Here is a 22,778-nt window from a genome sequence, read left to right as displayed (position 1 = left end):
ATGCAAATGAAGACAAAGTGCACTTCTCCTTGAAGTGACATGTATAAACACACACATACATACATATAAACAGACCCGGAACCATATGCAAATCAGAGTTGAAGAATTATTTTAAGATTTATGTGTATGAGAAATTCAGAAACAAGACAGACTAATTTGCAATAGTTTTTACTAAAAATCACAGATGAAGGAAAACAAATTCTTCCGGTGTATCTGTATGATTTCTAAATTTAATTTTTAAAGACAAACATATAGAAAGTAATAAACTAAGGTTTCAATTTATTATTTTATGTATTTCTTTAGACACACAGATGCCCAGGCTGGACTCAAAATTCCTGGGCTCAAACAATTTTCCTGCTTCAGCCTCTGGGTAGCTGGGACTACAGGTACACACCCCCATGGCCAGCTTCAACTAAGTTTTAATACTATTAATCTCAATACTGAAAAACAACTTTGCATTTATCCTTGAATAAAAAACTGGGAAGCCTCAGGAAAAAATAATTTCATGTCAATAAACCAAAAAATAATTCTTGTTACTAGGAACAAGACAGCAACGTTAATGTATCTTTTTGTAACTATAAGGCATGTTCAACCTATTAAAAATTACTTAGAACATAATTATTCATTACAAGGCACTATAATAAGGATTCAGGCCAGGTGCAGTGGCTCACACCTGTAATTCCAACACTTTGAGAGGCCAGGAAGATTGAGGCGGGAGGACTGCTTAATCTCAGGGAGACCAGCCTGGGTAACACTGGGAGACCTTGTGTCTACAAATTTTGTTTTTAAAAAAACTAGCTGGGTATGGTGTTGCATGCATCTGGTCCCAGCTACTTGGGAGGCTGAGGTGGGAAGATCATTTGAGCCTAGGAGGTTGAAGCCACAATGAGCCAGAATTGTGCCACTGCACTTTGGCCTGAGTGACAGAGTGAGACTCTTTCTACATAATTAAATTTTACAAATGCTGAACATGGTAGCTATAAATAGGTGGAAGTGGAATAGTTAAAAAGAAACAGAAACTAAAAACTAACCTGGATTCAAATCCTGGTTGTCAGTACGTAACCTTACTAGTTATGTGAACTTGGGCAACTCATTTAACATCTCTGATCAATAGCTTCTCATTAATAAAGAGTAAATTAAATTATTAGCTAACACTCTTGGTTGTTTTGTGGATTAAGTAGAACTGTGTATAAAAGTGCTCTGGAAACTATAATGTTAGGCAGGACTATTTTATTAAAGAACTTAACTACTGGACTAAAAAGAAGGAAGGTTTACTATTAATATTCCAACGAGCTTCCAGGTATATTTGTAATGATAAGTGAAAAAGGATGGTAGTAAGATTAAAAAAGACAGTCTTTTCAAATTTCCAATTTCATGCCAAATAATCATTAATGTTTAATTATTTTTTAGCTTCTATAAATGTATTAGGCTAGGTTAGCATTTTTATGATATACATGAGAAACATGGTTATAATTTGTTGTCAATCAATCACGGTTTCAGAGTCACAGGGGACCTAAGATGTCCTCTTGGATCCCCAGTTGAGAAAACTACGGTCCATTCAGAGAGGTAATTAATATGAACTTTCCCTAAGAATTCTATTTAAATAGAGATATAGAATTTTAAAGCTGGAAGGATTATTCAAAACATTGTTTTGTTTACTCTTTCCATCTCACAGATGAGGCTACTATGGTCTGTTCTGTGAGGTTTATTAGTAGGCAGTTCTCTTCATAAACTTTAAACATGAAAAGAACATTCCAGAGCTGATGGCACCTACACAGTTATATTGTCCATCCCTTTTAATTTTAAAATGAGGAAACTGAGGCCAAGAGCAGGTTAATTTCCCCAATGTCATAATACACAGTAGCAGCAAAAACTGGAAAATAACCCAAACCAACTGACATCTTTAATGAGTTGTAGGATACAGATACGGGTTATAAGTCTCTCCCCAATCAACCCCAACTACATTTTCTTTAGTATGATGGCTATATTGTTTTCATGATTTAAACAAAGAATAAACTTGACCATTCTTGAGTAAAATAATCACTATTTTGTGTGTATATATTACTACAGATTAGATTTTCATCAGTTTTGATCTCAAATTTATCAACTACTTACAATAATTGGTACGTTTCTTTACTCAAAGCATAAAATATATTTATATAAATTGTGTTAAATATTTAACACTTTACAAGCTCAATATAACTTACCTATCTTTTTTGCTTTTCCCTTTTTGCTGTTTCCCCACAAGAATTCTTAATTCTTCTTCTGTAGGATGTTGATACCACCTCAAACTAAGCAAAAAAAGAATCCTTTTAAATAAAGCACTTAAAATCACCAGAATTATTCTTTATCCTATAAATATTTATTAAGTTTCGTATTTGTGAAGACACTGTCGAGAAATATCAGGTGCAAACTGTAATCTGAAACAAATACTACCTCTTAAACTTTAAAAGGGTTTAGATAAACATCCAGCAGACACTTACCAACCACTTACTAGATGCCAGGTCCAGCAATGCCATTTGTATTTATATTTCTTACAAATGACAATGTATTAATACATATTAAGATTATACAAGCTTATTATTAAAAGTAAATGAAGTCTGTAGCCAAGTGGGCAGGAGCACACTAATTCTCTACTAATCCCTCATTTGAAGGAACTGAGAATTATCTTAAAAAGAGAGTTGTTTGAATGAACTCTCCTGTTTACAGGTAGTCTTTCCTTTCTTTCGCTTTTTTAATTTAGTTCGAGAATTTTCAAACTTTACGTGTAGAATAATTAGAGAAAATCATTGTATTACAAAACACTTTACTTTTAGCTATATCTAACCTTCCTCAGGTAAGGATTCAACAACTGGTTGTATTCCTCTCTACCACAGTCAAAATACTTTAATCTGAAGTGAATACTCAAGATCCAAACTAAACAGTTATTCCCTCGCAAGCACCAAGTGGCTCATCCTGAATTTCATGGCTTGCCTAGTCGTCCTAACTATCTACCAATCACTTAAATTTGATATTTATATCTTATTTTCAATGTGCCCTCTCCACATGTTATTATTAATTCTGTTCCTCATCTCTTAAAATTCTAAACTCTGCCCTACTGCAGAGACCTTACTTCAGTGTATCTTCCTCTGAATATCTGACTACTGCAAAATTCTCTCACTGGTATCCTCCTTGCCTTCCTGTGGACATATTACTCATCAAATCCATCTGAGCTTACCTCTAGTTATTGTTTTCTTGTTTTTTCACCTTATAGAAAGGTGGACCACCTTTACTTATTTTTTCATAATACAAATCTTATCAAGATCCATGTCTGTTTAAATCACTTCCAAGGCTCCTCACAGAGAAAAGCAATGAATAAGGCAGCTAGGCAAAAACTTTGACAAAGGCCCTATTATTATAGAGGAAGAAATGCATCTAGTATGCTAGAACCCCAATTCTTCAATTACAAAATCTAGAATTTTAAATTTGAAATTTCCCAATTGCTGTTACCCCCCCACCCCCCAAATAGAGATAGGGGCTCACTTGGTTGCCCAGAACAGTCGCAAACTCCCTGCTTCAAAGGATCCTCCCTCCTCAGTTGTCCAAAATGCTGGGATTACAAACATTAGTTATGGCACATGGTCTCTTTGATTTGCTGTTTTAAGAACACTGCAGGCTAGGCGTAGTGGCTCATACTGGTAATTCCAGAACTTTAGAAGGCTGCAGGATTGTCTGAAGCCAGGAGTTTGAGACCAACCTGGGCAACACAGTGAGACCCTACCTCTATAAAACATTAAAAAATGAGCCTGGCCTGGTGGCATGCACCTGTGGTCGGGGGAGAGGATGAGGTAGGAGGACTGCTTGAGCCTGAGAGGTCAAGGCTGCAATGAGCCATCATTGTGCCCCCGCACTCCACTCTGGGCAACAAAGTAAGACCCTATCTCAAACAAAACAAAACAAAACACACAAAAAAACCCAGCAACTGTAGAATTGGCAATCTGAGTACTGACTGAATATTTGATGATATTAAAAAATTATTATTAAAAAAGTTTAGGTACGATAATGAGATTGTGGTAATTTTTTAAAACTCATTATTTTCGATACATACACTGAAATGTAAGGTGGGGTAAGTACAGATGAAACAAGTTTGGCCATAAGCTATTAATTGTGATGAGTACACAGGAATTCATCATTCTATCTACTCCTTGTATACTTGAAAATTTCCATTAAAACATATATTACAAGGCCCACATCTGTATGGGAGTCATGCATCATCTCTTGCTTCTACAGCCTTTCATGATCTGACCGATGTCTACTTTTCCAGGTTCACCTTCAACCATTTTCTTTTTCTTTTCTTTTCTTTTTTGAGACGGAGTCTCGCTCTGTCGCCCAGGCTGGAGTGTGGTGGCGCGATCTCGGCTCACTGCAAGCTCCGCCTCCCGGGTTTACGCCATTCTCCTGCCTCAGCCTCCCGGGTAGCTGGGACTACAGGCGCCTGCCACCTCGCCCGGCTAGTATTTTGTATTTTTTTTTTTTTAGTAGAGACGGGGTTTCACGGTGTTAGCCAGGATGGTCTCGATCTTCTGACCTCGTGATCCGCCCGTCTCGGCCTCCCAAAGTGCTGGGATTACAGGCTTGAGCCACCGCGACCGGCCTACACCTTCAACCATTTTCATTTGAAGGTGACACTTTCTGGCTTGACGAAGTGACATTTTCTTCCTCACAAATTTTTTCATCCCTTGGTGCTTTTTGCATATATTCTTCTCTCCTTGTAAACACCTATTTCCCTACTTGGCAAACTCTTAATTTATCTCTTAGTGTTTACAAGCAGTCTTCTTGTGGTATAATAAAAAAAATACATCTGCTCTTTGTCCCCAGTTCTTGACACAGAGTTTTAAAAGTCCTTATAAACACAAGAGTGGTAGAAGTATCTCTGTTACGCTAATGAGGTAGGTCAAGGCGGGCCCCAGATAGCTGCAGGATGGAGCTGATTATCAGAAACACCAAGCACAAGATTAGAGGGTCAGGATTTTCAGGAACTTGACCTCCAGGGATGGGAGGGTCCTGGAAATTGAGTTGGATCACTAAAATCAATTCTGTATCAATGACTTAAAATTGTACCTATATAACGAAACTCAAAAAAACTCTGGACATCAAAGCTCAGAGGAACTTCCTGTTGGTTAACACATTGATATGCCCAGAGGGTGACATCCTCAGACTCCAGAGGGAAAGAAAGGGCATGGAAATTCTGCTCTTTCCCAGACCTTACCCTATGTGCTTCCTTTAAATAAAACTGTAATAATAGATAAGGCAGTTTCCTAAGTTCTATGAATCATTCTAGCAGATTACTGGACCTGAGGGGATCATGGGAATCCTCAGATTTGTAACTTAATAAGTCAGAAGTGCAGGTGGCCTAGGTACCCTGAAAACTTGAAACTGGTATCTGAAGTAGGGGCAGTCTTATGGAGAACTTGGCCTTTAACCTGTGGGATTTGTACTAATTCCAGGTAATTACTGTCAGAATACAAGTGTAGCATACCCAATTGGTTTCAGATAAGTTGGATTAAAATTAAAATGGAATGTTACCCTAACTGAAAGATGCTTGGAGAAAAGATTTTATGGCTTTCTTGCTTTTTGTATACTTCAAAGCTAGTAGTTATTGGCATATAGTAAGTGCTCAAAAGGATAACTGAACCAAAATGAATTCAGTTTTTTTGCTTAATGAATTTAAGATAAAATATATTATATAGTATAGTAATATATAAGTAATCGATCTCTAACCTATAAGAAGAGGCACAAGATATATATATCCCAACCTAAAAGTCCCTAAATTACAATAAACAGGTAAGGAGGCACTTCCTGAATTTATAGTGAAGTCCAGAATTTTAACTTACAGAATTGATTCTCATTATTCGCGGTAGTTATGTTTTATAAAGTCGCCGCGAACACTGAACCATTGTTCCTAGGGCAAATACAGCGTTAGGTTCCTGTGAGCTTCCGGTCATAACATTTTCATAAACTGATCAATACCCAAGCTTGTTTTATGTGTGTTTCTGTTTAAATATATCTTATTTAATATATATCACTGATTCGCTAACATTGAATTCACAGCCAAAAGCATAATTCATCCCTGAGCAAAGCTTATCTAATACCAGTAATCATTAAGTATAGCATTTTTTTGAGTTCTGTGAGTCATTCCAGCAATTTTTTTCCGTAAGGCAGCCTTCTTGTGTTTAGGAATACTAGACACTACCACCAGCACTATGCTTGGGGGTCATTTTAAACAGCAAGATCACCAATGAAAAGCAAAATTGTAAAAAAAATGTGGCCCTAAACAGATCATAAAAAAGAGATTTGTTTACAGTATGACAGCCAAAACAATAAGGCAGACTGTTGCCTTGTTAGACCTCAACCAGGAGCATGCACGTACAGACCACTCAAATTTTTCATCACCGTCTATGTCCATCAATGACCACAAAAAGCACTGATTTGGGAATTACAAATACATTTTAGCAAGTAGGCAAACCCCAAAACAAAATCCACAAATAATGAGGATGAGTGCATAACATTTAGAAGAACACTTATAAGAAATAACTCATATAAAAGAACATGATCCAGAATAACTCATGTATAAAGATTAAAATCAGTTCTTCAGCTTTGAGAAATAGTAATTTGTGAAAGAACTCTCAGTATAGGAAAAATTAGGTTTTATTTAGAGCCCTATAGTAATGAAATATTTTAAGACACATTCTCTACTTTTTTTTTTTTTTTGAGACAGAGTCTCGCTCTGTTGCCCATGCTGGAGTATAGTGGCGCGATCTCGGCTCACTGCAAGCTCCGCCTTCTAGGTTCATGCCATTCTCCTGCCTCAGCCTCCTGAGTGGCTGGGACTGCAGGCACCCGCCACCACGCCTGGCTAATTTTTTTGTATTTTTAGTAGAGATGGGGTTTCACCATATTAGCCAGGATGGTCTCAATCTCCTGACCTCATGATCTACCCGCCTTGGCCTCCCAAAGTGCTGGGATTACAGGTGTGAGCCACCTCGCCGGCCTTAAGACACATTTTCTTTTTAAATATACTCATGTTTGTTAAATCTTATTTTGTAAACTCATTTCTCTAAAATGGCTTAGATTTATTACATTTCCTATGGGATAACTCAGGGTTATCGTTATTAGTGAGAATTATTGTTCAAAGTTGGAATCTAAGGATGTGTGATACTTTTAGGGTTACTTCTAGTCTGTAACTCACCTACCCATTCATTCATTTATCTGTCACTTAGGGAGAACCTTCTGTATTCAGATACTCTGCTAGGCAGAGGAGATATAATCACAACCAATTAAAGCCAAAGCCCTTGCCTTTTTGATGGTTATATTCCAGTTGGGGGGTAAAATCTAATCAATTAAATAGTGAAAAATAAATTTTAATACCACATGAAAGAATGAAACAAGTGGTGAAAATGTGAGAGACAGCCTTAGATATTAGGTGAGGAAAAACTTCTCTAAGACATTTAACCAGCAACCTTAAGAATGAGAAAACAGAGGAAGAGCATTCCAGGCAGAGAACACCAAGTCCAAAAGCACAGAGACATGAAAGAACATAAGACGTTGCAGTAACTAAAAGCCAGTGAGGCAAGAGCTCCAAGGAGAAACATAAGAGGGGGCTGAAAAGGTAAGATGGGAACAGATCATGCAAAGGCTAATAGGTCATAGTATGGAATTTAGATTTTATGCTGAATAATGGTCTCAAAGCAATGTAGATAAATAATTTGATTCACATTTTAAGATCCCTTTCACTGTTCTGTGAATTACAGGGAGACAAGGGCAGTGAATCAACAGGTCTTGCTGATGGACTAAAGGTAGAGAGTGAACAAAAGTAATAAAGGATAATATCTACATTTCTGATTTGAAGATGATGGTACATTTTCTGATATGGAGGAGATCAGGAAGAAATCACGAACTTAAAAATACTGAGTTTTAAGTACCCATGAGACATCAAGTAAAAATGACAAGAGGGCAACTGCATATTAGAATCTGCAGTTCAGAGATAATTTGAAGTGATTATATAATTGTGGTATCTAAATCCATAGGGATTAATAAAACCAACTAAAAAGGAACTAAAAGATAGTGTAACACTAGTTACTGAGAAAGTGAAAAAGTAAAGTTTATGTAGACAACATATGAACAAATTTGGCTACAAAGGGAAATAAAGGAATGGCCAAAAATTAAGAAATGGATATGGAGGGGCTTTGTTTTTTAAGGAGAGAGGTAGGGCTGTGACTTATTTGTTGTTGTTACTTTAAATGGGAGAACTTTTATTTAAAAAAAAAGTGTGTGTGGTAACAGGAATAATCCAACTGAAATGGAGCAGGTGATAAAATATATTTTACAAATTTAAAGATAAAGAAGAGGGGCTGCACATTTAACCAGAGTTGTGGTTTGGTAGTATACAGATGAGAGTGATGGGCTCTGGTTTCAAGAGCTTAGGGTGAGGCTGAGGTAGCGATGCTTAAGTTTTGGAGAGAAAGGATTTAGGTTGAAAAAGCTGTCTGAGAAGTACAGCATACAAACTCTGTCAGGCAGTATAAAGCAGCATCTAAGGTCTGTGATCATAGATTCCAAGTAAAATCCAGAAGTACAGTTTCACAATTTTCTTTAGCAGTCAGTGCTGCATATACAGTTTGATTCCATATGCTATGGTTCCCAGCTACTACACTTTGTATTCTGGTCTCAATTTCCAGTCTTTTCCTTTGCTATTAGGTGGTATGTCTATCTCAGTAAAATGACTGCCTGCTTGCAACTGCTGCACTATGCGTGCCTTTCTAATATGGGCTTGGAAGACAGATACAGATATAAAAGTCATTAGAATGCAGCAAGTCAGTGGTCACAAAAATACAATTAGAGAAAAATGCTTTATGATAATATGTTAAGCAAAGAACATGATATAAAATTAAACATAAAATATATCACAAGCATGAGGGGAAAATATGAACAGAAACAATTAGAAATACAAAAAAATTTACAAAGCGACTGTCTTTGAATGATGGGAATATAGTTCATTGCCTTTTAATTTTACTTATCAGTTTACTATATTTTTCCACTTTATAGATATGTACTGTTTTTTAAACGGGAAAAATATATATTTCTTAGAAAATAGAGAGTAAGTATTAACAGAATCTCACTTAAAAACTCAGTTGGGTGTGGTGGCTCACACCTGTAATCCCAGCACTTTGGGAGGCTAAGGCAGGAGGATCGCTTGAGCCTAGGAGTCTGAAACCAGCCTGGGCAACACAGCAAGATCCTGTCTCTAAAATAAATAAGCCTCTCATATTTAAGTTAAATATACAACTTTTCAGTACATAGCTTTTACCTTGGCTACTTGGTGGCTTTTTTCACTTATGCTCAGATTATCTGCAGTGACTCTGATAATAAAGCCAATCTGATATTATACTCTACTAAATAATTAAAATAATTTTTCAATGATCATTCTTACATAAACCTCTAATATAAAATATTATCAGACAACTACAACTCATACTACAACAGTTCAATACCACTGAAAAAATGTGTAGCAGAAAATAATGTCCTGACCTAGACTTTATTTTTAAAATTTAAGTAGCATTTATAGTGTTCTAGAAATTTGAAGAAATAAAACTTTTAGAAATTTAAAATAGAAACCTAAATGTGAGCAAACACAGAAAAGCACAGTTTTGATAACGCAAGCTAAATAAGCTTTAATACATAATCATATAAAACTCTATTTCATGATATACAACATAGGTCACTGCTGAATGTTTATGGTCCCCAACCCCCCAAATTCTTGTGTTGAAATCTAACCCCCAATTTGATGATATTTGGAGGTGGGAACTTTCAGGAGTTACTAGTTCGTGAGAGAGGAGCCCTCATTAATAGGATTACTGCCCTTTTAAAAGGAGGTCAGAGAACTAGCTTGTTCTCTTTCCACGATACAAGAAGTAAGCAGTCTGCAACCTGAGACAGGGTCCTTACCAGAACCTGACCATACTAGCATGCTGACCTCACACTTCCAGCCTCCAGAACTGAGAAATACATTTCTGCTGTTGATAAGCCACCCAGTCTATGGTACTTTGTAATCGCAGCCCTAACCTACTAAAACAGTCACTAATGACAGTTTTAGTCTCCATTCTAAATCTCTATAATCTTGACCAGTGGCGGGGAGGCTTAAGCGAAAACAAATACCACTTAAAACCTAGACAATCTTTCAGCATAAGTAGCTAAAATACTATTTGTTATACACATTATATACACTTGTTGGAAATTTTGATAGAATATCATGAACATTCTGGAACTGGAAGTTAGAAAAGCTAAGGCAAGGAGAGCAAGGACTCAGGCATTCCATAAGGGTGCTAGCTGAAGGTTTAAACCTTTCCCTTAGGTCATAGGTCCCACCTACTGTGCATTTGAATAGTAGGTTTCTCTCACCAAAGGGAACTTGCGGATTACTGGATCAGGCAACATGCAATAAAGAACAGGCACAAAGAATTAGAGCAATTGAGCAATTGAATATGAAGGTGATATAACACCCTCTTTAATCGATATGGGATGAGACAAAAATCAGAATAAATCTGACCATAATATATTTTCAGTGAGGGACATATGAAGGGAAACAGCAGACAAAAGTAGACTTAGGAAGATAAAAGGGTAGAGAAAAATGCATGAGGTTTGAACTAAGCAATTAGAAAAAACAGAAAGCAGGTTCAGCAAGGAAGCTATCACAGAGAAAAAGCAGTATCCTACTCCTCATGCAAAACCCACTATTCAAATGTACAAAGAATATAACCTAACACTTACCTCTCCAAGAAAAGAGGGGCCAAGCAAACTTCAAAACAAAAAGGAACTTTTATTACAATACAAAGTTGAGAATACTCTGGCTACAAATCAGTGGTATGTGGGACATGATAAGAACGTCTTTAACTGATATGATCAACTGTTAGAACAAGTGTTCCTTAAATGAGGGAAAGCAGTTCACAACAGAGAAGCAACTTCTTAGGATTTTTATTCCCTTTTAGGAAGGAAAGAGAAAGAGATAGTGTGAGGGCATTAGGTTATTAAACTCTACTTAATACTTAGCATGCTTTTGGTAATCAAATGCTGATGTGCCTTTTAATTTGCTTTAAATAAAAGCTGATTATGTTATCATGAAGAATCCATAAGAACATAGCAAGTGAACTGCATACTACTTATAACCTGAAGGATATATTCTAAAAGACAAAGTATGGCTCAAAAAACAAAATAGAAAAGGAAAATAATTTAAATAAATTACTCTGTAAACTGCCAACAAAAGTCACAGTGATTGTAAAAAAGTTGTATTTGTCTCCCTGACCAAATTTAAAACTCTGTTCAATTATGACAGTTCCAGGACAAGATGTGGAACATCTTGCTGTGAATCAGACTTTCAGTTTCATTTATCAGTGTGTGAAACTGAGTAAATCATTTAAAACTTGTTCTGTCATTTGTAAAAATGGAGATAATATCACCTATGGCAGAAAGCAACTAGGTACTCACCAATCTTGTTTTTTATATCATAAGTATTATTTCCCAGCCTCCCCAGCACTTTGGCCAGAACTAGTCACAGGGCCCCAGCCTATGTAATGTGGCCAAAAATGATGTATCTACTTCTAAGTTTGACACTTTAGAATATCCTGAAAGATCCACAGCTTACTCTCTCTTCACTCACCAACTGGCACAGCAATCTAGCAGGGCACTCCAAGGTAACAGGGGGAACAGAGGAGCCATAAGGGAAGAAGGATAGCTCAGAGGATAGCTGAGCCCTTGAGTCATCATTTTGTGAAGGACCTACCTGGAGAGCTGCCCAATCCCTTTCTGATTCCCCATTTGACCCTGCTTCCTGTCTGAAGAAACTGAGAAACTTTCATTAATTTTATAACACTGAGATTTTGGAAGTTGCAACATATCACCATATCTCCCTAGCTCAATGAACAGATCTAAATGAAACAAAACATTAAAAAAATTGTATCAGTATAAAGTTTTAAACAATTATAAGGGTAATATTAATGGAGTTAAACCAGACTAAAGACTATACACAGTTTCTTTAAAAAAAAAAAAAGTTTAAAAGAACAGTCTAAAAAAATACTAATAGCAATATGTGTTATTTAACAAGAGCTAGAAAATAAGTCAATTTTTTTAATATTAAAAATCAACAAACTGCTAATTTGTAAGTAAAAGCTGCTTATTCCATCAAGTATAATTGCTTATTTCATCAAGGAAAATGGCTTACTCATTAAGTCAACATACAACTGTCCCCAGGTATCTGAGGGAAATTGAGGGTAGGTGGGGGACCATCCAATACCCACAACACTCCTTCCAGGATACCAAAATCCAAAGATGTTAAAACTCCTTATATAATGAAAGTTTTTATTTGCATACGAACTACATATTCTCCTTTATACATTAAATAATATCTAGGTTTCTTATAATACCTAATACAATGTAGATGCTATATAAATAGTTTTTATAGTGTTTTTTTAAACTTAAATTTGTATTTTTTTTCTGAATATTTTTGATCCACGATTGGCTGGTCAATGAGAGACAGGGACAGATTATTTGACACCAAAAGAGAAGCCATAACTAAAAAAAAAGAACATTTATTTACAATTTAGGATACCAATGGAATACATGAATATTAACATGATATATACAGAAACAAATTTCTTCCGTCATACTCATGATTAATCTCTGTTATCTACACATCTATTTACTTGAATAGTTCTTTTAAATAGTTCTATTCAATATAATCACTCCCAAGCCAGCCTATTCAATATAGTCACTCCCAAGCCATCCTACACTATTCATCATTGTAAAAAAAAATTCATGATCCTCTCCTTAAATTCCTTTAATTCCCTTAAGCATTTATGGACCCTAAAGAATGCCCTCAGATTTCTCAACCCAACTGCATCATATGATTTAAAATGCAAACTGTCATTTCTGATCAGTAATATTTTTACATAGGCAATTTATAATTTTAGGTTTTTTTCTATTAAAACAGGATCATTATATATTACAAAAGGCTCATAAAACAATAATTATGCCAAAAGGATAAAATCAATAATTTTATTCAATTGAGATAAATGACAACATGACCTCAAAATTTCAGGATTTAACATTAAAAAAGGTAAATAATCTTAAAAACAAAACAAAACAAAATTGAGAGGAAATGAAACTGCCTGTAGCAGAAAAGTAACCATTACTAGACTTTCTCGATATCCTTAGACCCTGATATGGCATTAAAGGCAGCATTAATTAACACAAAAGTTAATCTATTTACAAAAGCAAGTGAAGATCACAAAGAAAACCAATTTCGTGTTGCTTTTAAAGGCTGAGCTTACCCTCAAATTATCTACGTATACTTATGAAACATTCTTCTCAGAAAAAGATTTTAAATATAAATCTTCCAATATTAATAAAGATAATCAGGTTTTTGATCTCTCAGGCTTTAGTTTTCACTAGTGAGCACAAATTTTATAGAAATAGATGGAAAGCAGAATATGTAACAAGATGAAAATGCACGTACACTAAAATGGGACAAAATTGTCAAGGTCTTTACAGACAAAGGAGATATGGAAGTGACATTACATCATAAACATAGTTTAGAAACACACAATTCTCAGGAGAAAATAAGCTACCTTAATGTATGTCATGTAGTTTCCTGAGACCCTTTTTACTTCAAATTAATGATAATTTGCCCAGCTGATGTTTATCTTTTCCTGGTCTTCGAAAATGGTTTAGATAAGTGAAATCAGTAAACAAGATAGCACAGGCATATTAAGCCTACACAGTAACAAGAAATAGTTAAAGATTATTGATTTTCACTTATTTTACACTTCACCAAAACTTTAGTCATTATTTATTTTGCTCCTAAAAATGTGCATTTGTGAACAGCTCTCACACATTCATTATACATACACACACCTGTGCATCACATTGTCCCAAACAAATTTTAAAACAGTCTGAATAATATTTTTCAATATTAAACATCAATATGGAAAACGTAGAAAGCATAGAGAAGAATATAAATAATTTAAAACAGAAAATAAATTCTGTGAAGGAAATTTAAGCTTTGTAAATGGGAAGACCCTGAATGAAAAGTGTATTTGTCACGTAGAACATAAAATCATTACTAGGACAGGTATCCATTGTTTCTCTAACTTCAATAGGCCTAACCAAAAGAAAATGGACATACAAAGCAGTAACAAAATTTGGTTATTTAACTGAAATGAATAATTGAAGTAAATAGTCATGGTACCAAATTTATCACTTACCTTTCACAATTACACAGGATTTTAGCACGTTTTTCTGTGTGCAGACTTTCCTTGATTTTGCCCCACTGTATTTATACCTACACTTTTTAAATCTAATATTTTGGGGGGTGGGAGGTACATGTTTCAGTAAGTCGACTTAGCTCCTTTGTGGAAGGAGTAGGGATTGTGAGCTTATAGTGTAGTAGACAAAATTAAAATCCCACAACATAACTTCATCCCCTCCTTGCTAAATTAAACAGTTTAAAATTCTTTGCAGTAAAACTGAGACCTCCTAACATCTGTATTATAATAAATTCTGGACTGGGTCACCAACAGAATATATACGATTTAAGTATTTTCTTCGAACAATGGTAAAAATATTTAAGCACTTGGATTTACAATTTCTTACCCCCTTTTTGACCAAATTTTTTTTAAGGTAATTAGAAAAATATGTGGTGTTTTCAGTGCCCACAGACAGAAAAAAAAAAGGCAGGGGTGAGAGGACTGAATTCTTGTCCACGACCCTATTACCTTTGTGCTAAACAGATAAACTACTAATATCTCAAACTAAGAGTAATAAGGAAGCTATAGCGAGACAATCCCAGAACTCTGGGAAGCTGAGATGGGAGGACTGCTTGAGGCCAGGAGTTGAAGAATAGCCTGGGCAACATAGCAAGGTCTTGTCTCCACAGAAAAAAAAAAACAACAAAAAAACAATTAATTTTTTAAGAGAAATATGAAAGCTAGATTTTTCTTATGACTTCCCTTTGTTATACTCTTAGAAACCGTAATTAGGAAGTTAATCAGTTTGGTAAACTAGAGATTGAAAGTGCCAGGTGAAATCAGCCTATCATTGCCTTACCTGCCATTACAGAGTAGCCATCGAGCAAGAGAATAGTGAGGTATAATCTTCTGCATGACACTGGCCATCACCATGGTAACAACCAGCTGTATACCTATCACACCCTGTGTAAAAAAAACAAACAAGTTTAATAATGAGTGAATTTGGATTTGGGGACATTGCTGGAAAACTTTCTGTACATTTTGAAAATTACATTTTAAAAAAATGAGTTTACTATTAAAATACATTACTCTCAGCCCTCCATATCTGCAGGCTCCACAACTGCAGATCAGAAATACGCAGGAAAAAAATACAGTAAAAAATAATACCATTTAAAATATATTACAAATTTTAAAATTAAAGTATAACTATCAACATAGCATTTACATTGTATTAGGTATTATAAGTAATCTAGAGATGATTTCAAGTATACAGGGGGAAGTGCATAGGTTATATGCAAATACTATGTCATTTTATATAAGGGACTTAAGCATCCTCAGATTTTGGTATGGGGTGGTCCTGGGATAAATTCCCTGTGGACACTGAGGGACAACTGTTAAATTCTGGCAATTAGGTATTCAAGATCACATAGTTTAATATAAACTTAAAATGAATTGGCATACACATCTATAATCTATTCTCAAGAAATGTTCTGCATAAATTAAGGATATCAAAATGAAGTGCAAAGTGGTATCTTCATCCTTCTCCAATTTACTCAACACACTAAAAACATTAGCTTGACAAGCTTTAAAAGTAATATGCCTGTTTTTAATCCTAGGTGGTAGTGATCATAAACCATTAACTGCACTAAATGTGATGGCAGAACTGGCCTGAAAGTCACTAATAAAGAAAACTGAACTCATGCTGTTACCACCCACTTCCAGTGAATGAGTCATAATGTCCAACAATCCTCTTAGTTTACTCTCATCAGTCCCTCCCATATTCTCCATGATGGCTAATTTGAACCTTCTTTCCTCTCCTCACCCCTCCAACTCCCTTCAAACGTCTAACTCTCCACTCGGTAGAGGACATCTATCTACTTTACAGGAAAAACAGATACAATCAAATGGGAACCCTCTCACTTCCCACCAATAAGCTCACAAAGTCACTTGTATCTACATCTGTCTTTTCTTATACCCCAGAAATAATAGAGCATCTTCTATAGAAAGCAAATCTCTGTATCTATGCTTTAGAGCCCACCCTCTTTGATTTTCAGGAACTTCTGCCATTGAATAGTCTTCCTCTATCTTCTTTAATCTCTTCTCTATTTTGAATCCTTCCTATCAGCATTGTGTAATACCTGTAAGTCTCTTTCATTTTTTTCTAAAGAATAACAGTAATTTCCCCATTTGACAGCATTCTCTCAACCTCATATTCACAGCCACTTTTCAAGACTTGTTCTTACTGTTTCCATTTTCTCCTATCTCCCACACAGTATCCATCTGACTTTTACTTCAGCATATTCCACTGAAACATATACCATAAAGGAAGATCACTCTATCTTGACAAATTATTTTTCCTCAACTTAAATCTCAGTAGTATACTCCACGGTACACCACGTTCCTTGCTTTATTACTACATTGAGGATCAATCCTTTACCCTACCCTTTGCTGGCTCCTCCTCTAGCCAAGCACTCCAAAAACAAAGTTGAATTCCTACCTCAAACCTAATATACCAAAAAAGCACTTAAAAATGTTAAAAAAAATCTAAGAAGAAAAAACAGTATGGCCTATTGGTTTAAGAAAATGGATTCTGAACCCAAACTGCCTCAGTTATAAGCTGATCTCCATCACCTACTAGCTATATGACTTTGGACATGTTATTTAATTAAACATTCTGCAAGTCTAGTTCCCCTTCTATAAAATGGAGTTAGAAATTCCATCTACTTCATCAAGCGGTGGTTAGAAACTGTGCCTGGTACAAAGTTATGTTAGTACTATTTGTTTTTATTGTCATTGTTATTATCACTACTAGAAGACAAAATTTTTCTTACGATGTCAAGAATAAAGACTTTCAAAAGAGATAGCAGTCTCCTAAATGATAAAGAAGACCAAAACAAGTTGAAAAAATAACATAAAATTTCTGCATGAAGAAACTATAATATAAACAAAGTAAAAACATTAACTGGGGAAAAGTATAACTCATCACAAAGAGATAAATTTACTTATTGGATATTATAGAGATTATAAATTAATTAGTAAAAGATCAATTGCCTAATTTAAGAAAGAAAAAAATATATCCGGACAATTCTCAAAAAAGAAATTAAAAATGGTTCTTAAACAGGACTATTTTATTTATTTATTTAACTTTTATTTTAGGTTCAGGGGTACATGTGCAGGTTTGTTATATGGTAAATTGCATGTCACAGTGGTTTGGGGTACAAATTATTTCATCACCTAGGTAATGAGCATAGTACCTGATAGGTAGTTTTTCAATCATCACCCTCCTCCTACCCTCCATCCTCAAGTAGGCCCTAGTGTATGTTGTTCCCTTCTTTGTGTTAATGTAAAGTCAGTGTTTAGCTCTCACTTATAAATGAGAATATGTAGTATTTGGTTTTCTGTTTTTTTGCATAATTTTGCTCAGGATAAAGGCCTCAAACTCCATCCATGTTGCTTCAATGGACATGATCCCATTCTTTTAAAGGCTGTATAGTATTCCATGGTATATACGTATTTAACACCACATTTTCTTTATCTAGTCTACCATTGATGGGCATTAGGTTGATTCCATGTCTTCGTTATTGTGAACAGTGCTGCAATGAACACATGCATGCATGCGTGTTTACAGTAGAATGATTTGATTTATAGTCCCTTGAATGTAAATCCAATAATGGGATTGCTGGGTCAAATGGTAATCTGTTTTAAGTTATTTGAGAAGTCGCCAAACTGCTTTGCACAATGGCTGAACTAAATTACATTCCCACCAGCAGTGCATAAGTGATTCCTTATCTCCATAACCTCACCAGCATCTGTGATATTTTGACTTTTTATTAACAGCCATTCTGACTGGTGTGAGAGACACTGTCTCACTGTGGTTTTGATTTACATTTCTCTAATGATTAGTGATGTTGAGCATTTTTTTCATATGCTTGTTGGCCACATAAATGTCTTCATTTGAAAAGTGTCCCTTGCCCACTTTTTCTGAAAAGTGTCATGTCCTTTGCCCACTTTTTGAATGGGTTGTCTGGTTTTTGCTTGCAAATTTGTTTAAGTGCCTTATACATTCGGAATATTATACCTTTGCCAGATCCACAGTTTGCAAATATTTTCTCCCATTCTGCAGGTTGTCTGTTTACTCTGTTGATAGTTTCTTTTACTGTGCAGAAGCTCTTTAAAAGAGTATAATTAGGTCCCATCTGCCAATTTTTGTTATTGTTGTAATTGTTTTTGGCATATTTGTCAGGAAGTCTTTCCCAGGTCCTGTGTCCAGGATAGTATTTCTTAGGTTATCTTCCAGGGTTTTTATTGTTTTTTTATTTTAGGTTTAAGTTTTTAATCCATTTTAAGTTGATTTTTGTACATGGTATAAGGAAAGGGTCCAGCTTTAATCTTCTGTATGTGGCTTGCAGTTATCCCAGCACAGTTTACTGAACAGGAAATCTTTCCCCATTGCTTGTTTCTATTGATTTTGTCAAAGATCACATGGTTGTAGGTGTGGGGCATTATTTCTGAGTTCCTATGCTGCTCCATTGGTCTACGTGTCTGTTTTTGTACCACTACCATGACGTTTTGGTTACTATAGTCTTGTGGTATAATGTGAAGTCGAAGCTTTGTTTTTTTGTTTTGCTTAGGACTGCCTCGGCTATTATTTGAGCTTTTTTGGTTCCATACGAGCTTTTCTGGTTTCATATGAATTAAAATAGTTTTTTCTAATTCTGTGAAGAATGTCACTGGTAGTTTTGATAGGAATAGCATTGAATCTGTACACTGCTTTGGGTAGTATGGCCATTTGGACAATATTAATTCTTTCTATCCATGAGCATGGAATGCTTTTCCATTTGTTGACGTTATCTCTGATTTCTTTGAGCAGTATTTTGTAATTCCGGTTATACAGGTCTTTCACTTCCTTAGTTAGTTGTAATCCTAGGTATTTTACTCTTTTTGTGTCTATTGTGAGTCAGATTGCATTCTTGACCTGGCTGTCAACTTGGTGTTGATGTATACGAATGCTACTGATTTTTATACATTGATTTTGTGTCCTAAAGCTTTGCTCAAGTTGTGTGTCAGATTAAGGAGCTTTTGGGCATAGACTATGGGGTTTTCTAGATATAGAATCATGTCATCTGCAAACAGGGATAAAAAGAACAAAACTAGAGGTATCATGTTACCCAACTGTTTTTAAAATGTCTACCAAACCTGACTCAATTATGGTTTTATTTGTGGATATTTTAATGTCTTAAACTCTATCAACTAGGTTAAAGTTCAGTTCATTTTTCTACTGACCTAACATCAAAGGTTGCATTTTTCACCCTTTTCTTTCACATTTCCTATCATTTGAATTTACTATCCTATTTTCTGTGTAGTTTGTGATAGAAGTTCTACAATCTCCATACAATGAATGCCATTACAAAGAACTCTTTTGGGCAGAACAAGACCAAGATATACATTAGTAAGTATGCCAGAAGGTTGGTCTATTTGAGATTATAGACTTAAAAGCAAGAGACCATTTTATAGTCATGGAAAGTTTTGTGGACAAAGTGAACATCAGCCTAGCTTTGAAAGAAGTGACAGCATTACACAGAATCTTCAAGGTAATAATTCAGTAAAATCTCTCACAAACATATATAATAATTTATTGAGTATGTGATTTCTGCTCCTTAACAGCAAAAATTATGTGTCAGTCACAACTACTAGTCACAGCTGTTAAATGGTATTTCAGAAAGACTGACCTAGAAGATACATACGAGACAGTGTATAAACTGGGGAAGAGGGCATCTTGCCCAACTCTCCCCTTCCTCCAAATCACCAAACATGATGAGATACTGCTGATAGATCTACCTTTAAAGATGTAAATTATATTAAGGCAAAACAAACAAGCAAAATCAGTGAGCTGGATTGACTAGAATTAGGAAATACCAACTAGCTTTCTGTAATAATCCAGACAAGAAATGATGAAACTTTAAATTACAGTGGTATCTTCGGTACCCAGAAGAGAAATACACTTTAGAGACATTGTTGAAGAATTCAGAGACTGATCAAACATAAAAGCAAAGAAGAAATTAAAGAGACTGACCCTAAGAAAGGCAAACATCATACTATAGTTGGTACATTCTCATTGTTAATGTTTGACTAAAATAATGTTCAATACAAAAATGTAACCTCACTCTCTTTACTATGCCACTTCTGTCTTCTTATATGAGGCTGAAAATAATTTCCCAAAACATCACCTGAATACTGTGCTAAAAAAAATATATTATTATATTCTTCTGTATAAGTCAACAGATCTATCCTACAATGTATCTGCTCTTAGGTGACTAAATATGTGCTACTGGAAAAAAAAAAAAAAAAAGTAACTTTTATTCCAATACAGGAATCTACACAAGCTTTTGGAGAGAGAATTTTTAAATTATGTGGAAAACAGTTCACCACAGTTGCTCCTTTTCATATACATTTAAAAACGAATCCTCAGAATATACTTTCAAAATAGCAATCATTTTAGAGAATTATATGTATTATAAATTTAATATATTATTAATGTTGAACTTAAAATCAACTTTTAAGATATTACTATGCAATTGACAATTACAGTGTACATGCCAGGGATTAATGTATTAATGTATAAAGTACTCAGCTCATTAACTAAGAAATACAATCATTTAAAATTCAAAAACAAACCATTCCAATAACCTGTCTCACCAACCAATTTAGTGTCACTGTGTAAGTTTATACAAAAGCAGAACTTTGAAATTTTCAAAAATCAAATATCCTGAATATTCTTCATAATTTTTAATTAAAGGAGAATGCTTAAATAAATTTATCCATAATCTTAAACATAAATTTCACAATAGAAAACTGGTCAAATGAGCAGAGATGCAATGAAAATACCAAGTCTACCATGGCTGAGGTCTCAAACACACAACCATATGGGTCATTGATTCAAGTAGCCTTAATGGTTTCATTAACACTTCAAAACAATAACTGACCAAAGAGATGGTTTCTGTCTGGATTCAATGCCTCTAGGCACTGATTTTCTTGATAACTGGAACTGAGGAAAGCCATTTAAAAAATAGCTCATAAGCCCCAAGAAGGGTGAAACATTGGGGTAACTTAGGTTCCAACCTTTCCACATCTATTGTTAATAAGGCCATGAAGAGCAAGAAAAACTTATCTGCCTTTAGTCTCTAAAAGAATTATCCTTACAATTTTGTAATAGTTTCTTGGAAGGTTACAAAATTCTTACCAAGAAAATTAAACAATTCTCCAAGAAATAAAATGTACCAAATAACAGTATTTTGTCTTGCTTTATTAATACTGAAAATAAAACTCTAAAAATTTAAATACAAACATGCTGCAATTTATAAATTCAAACTTTGAGTATTGTGTCAACCTCAGGAGTTGACATTTATGTTTCATTAAACTAGCTTTCCTGCTGACAGACTGAAACAAAGCATACATTGTTTACTACTGAAAGGCATATTTGCATATATACTTGGGACTCAGACCACCCCGAATGGTTTCAGTTATCTCCCTAAATAAGTTAGAAAAGAGAAAATAAAAAAGAGGATATTATATCCCAATGACCTTCCTATTCATTTGTTTCTTGACTGTTTACGTGTTTTAGTGACAGCATGATATGTTGAGACAGGCTTCTTAGGGATGCTCATATAATTTATACTATAAAAGAATATGTAAACTGTCATTTCAACCCAGGTTCACATAAAATTTAGAATTCACACTAGACGTATTTAAACAAGCCATCTTTGAACAATTTATGTATAAGGAAAACAGGGTCCAAACAACAAACATGACTCAACTACCCGGTTACTGATGTATCTGGCACCCAGACAATTTCCAACTCAATGCTTTTTTTCACCAGTCTATTTGGTGTATTCAGTGAACATTTATTGAACAACAAACTACATGTGTGGGGCACTGGATCACTAACAATGGGGGAAAAGCACACAGTCCCTGCCATCAATAAGCAGCCAGTTCACTAGGAGAGTAAATGGAGCATTACAATACAATTGTAATGGTACTGCAATTGTAATTGCTTACAATACAATGTAATTGTTTTGTTTTTCTAAGACCACCAGAGCGGGTACAAAAGAACCAGCGACTAGGCAAGGGGTAGGAGCAAAACCGCAAGTTTATTTTGGTCACCTAGCTTCAAGGGAAGAAGGTGGGTAGGGAGAGGTCTGTTGGCCCCCCGACAAAAGGGGCCCCCAGAGTCACCCGTACAGCTCTCGGATGGAGTTCCCGCAGTCCTAACATCCCGACAGGAGTGGAGGACTGAGGAAGGCCGCGCGTGGCGTGCCTCCGGAGCGGCTTTTCTAGGAGTGGGAGGGCAATAGGCGGGGCACGGGCGTGTCAGGGGGCGTTCCACAGGTGCGACCAGGTAAATCTTGGTCTCTTCAGATTGACATCACCTGGCGCATGCCTAGTTGGTCTGCACCTTCCCGGGTCGCCGGCTGGATTTTCGCGCGCGCGGGAAAAGTTGGGGGG

The 22,778-nt window shown here is 35.4% G+C and overlaps 1 protein-coding gene across 1 annotated transcript in view; it reads right to left on the bottom strand.

The window, feature by feature from the left end:
* The window catches only part of TMEM161B (transmembrane protein 161B), a 79,373-nt gene that overhangs the window by 31,109 nt on the left and 25,486 nt on the right, over positions 1-22,778 (bottom strand). Inside the window, 2 exon segments of the mRNA XM_017890503.1 lie at positions 2,208-2,291; positions 15,136-15,239. Of these exon segments, the coding sequence (XP_017745992.1) occupies positions 2,208-2,291; positions 15,136-15,239 (188 nt within the window).

This window comes from Rhinopithecus bieti, unplaced genomic scaffold (genome assembly GCF_001698545.2).
Source record: "Rhinopithecus bieti isolate Rb0 unplaced genomic scaffold, ASM169854v2 scaffold_17861, whole genome shotgun sequence".
Taxonomy (NCBI): domain Eukaryota; kingdom Metazoa; phylum Chordata; class Mammalia; order Primates; family Cercopithecidae; genus Rhinopithecus; species Rhinopithecus bieti.
This window is presented reverse-complemented; position numbering and strand designations above follow the sequence as displayed.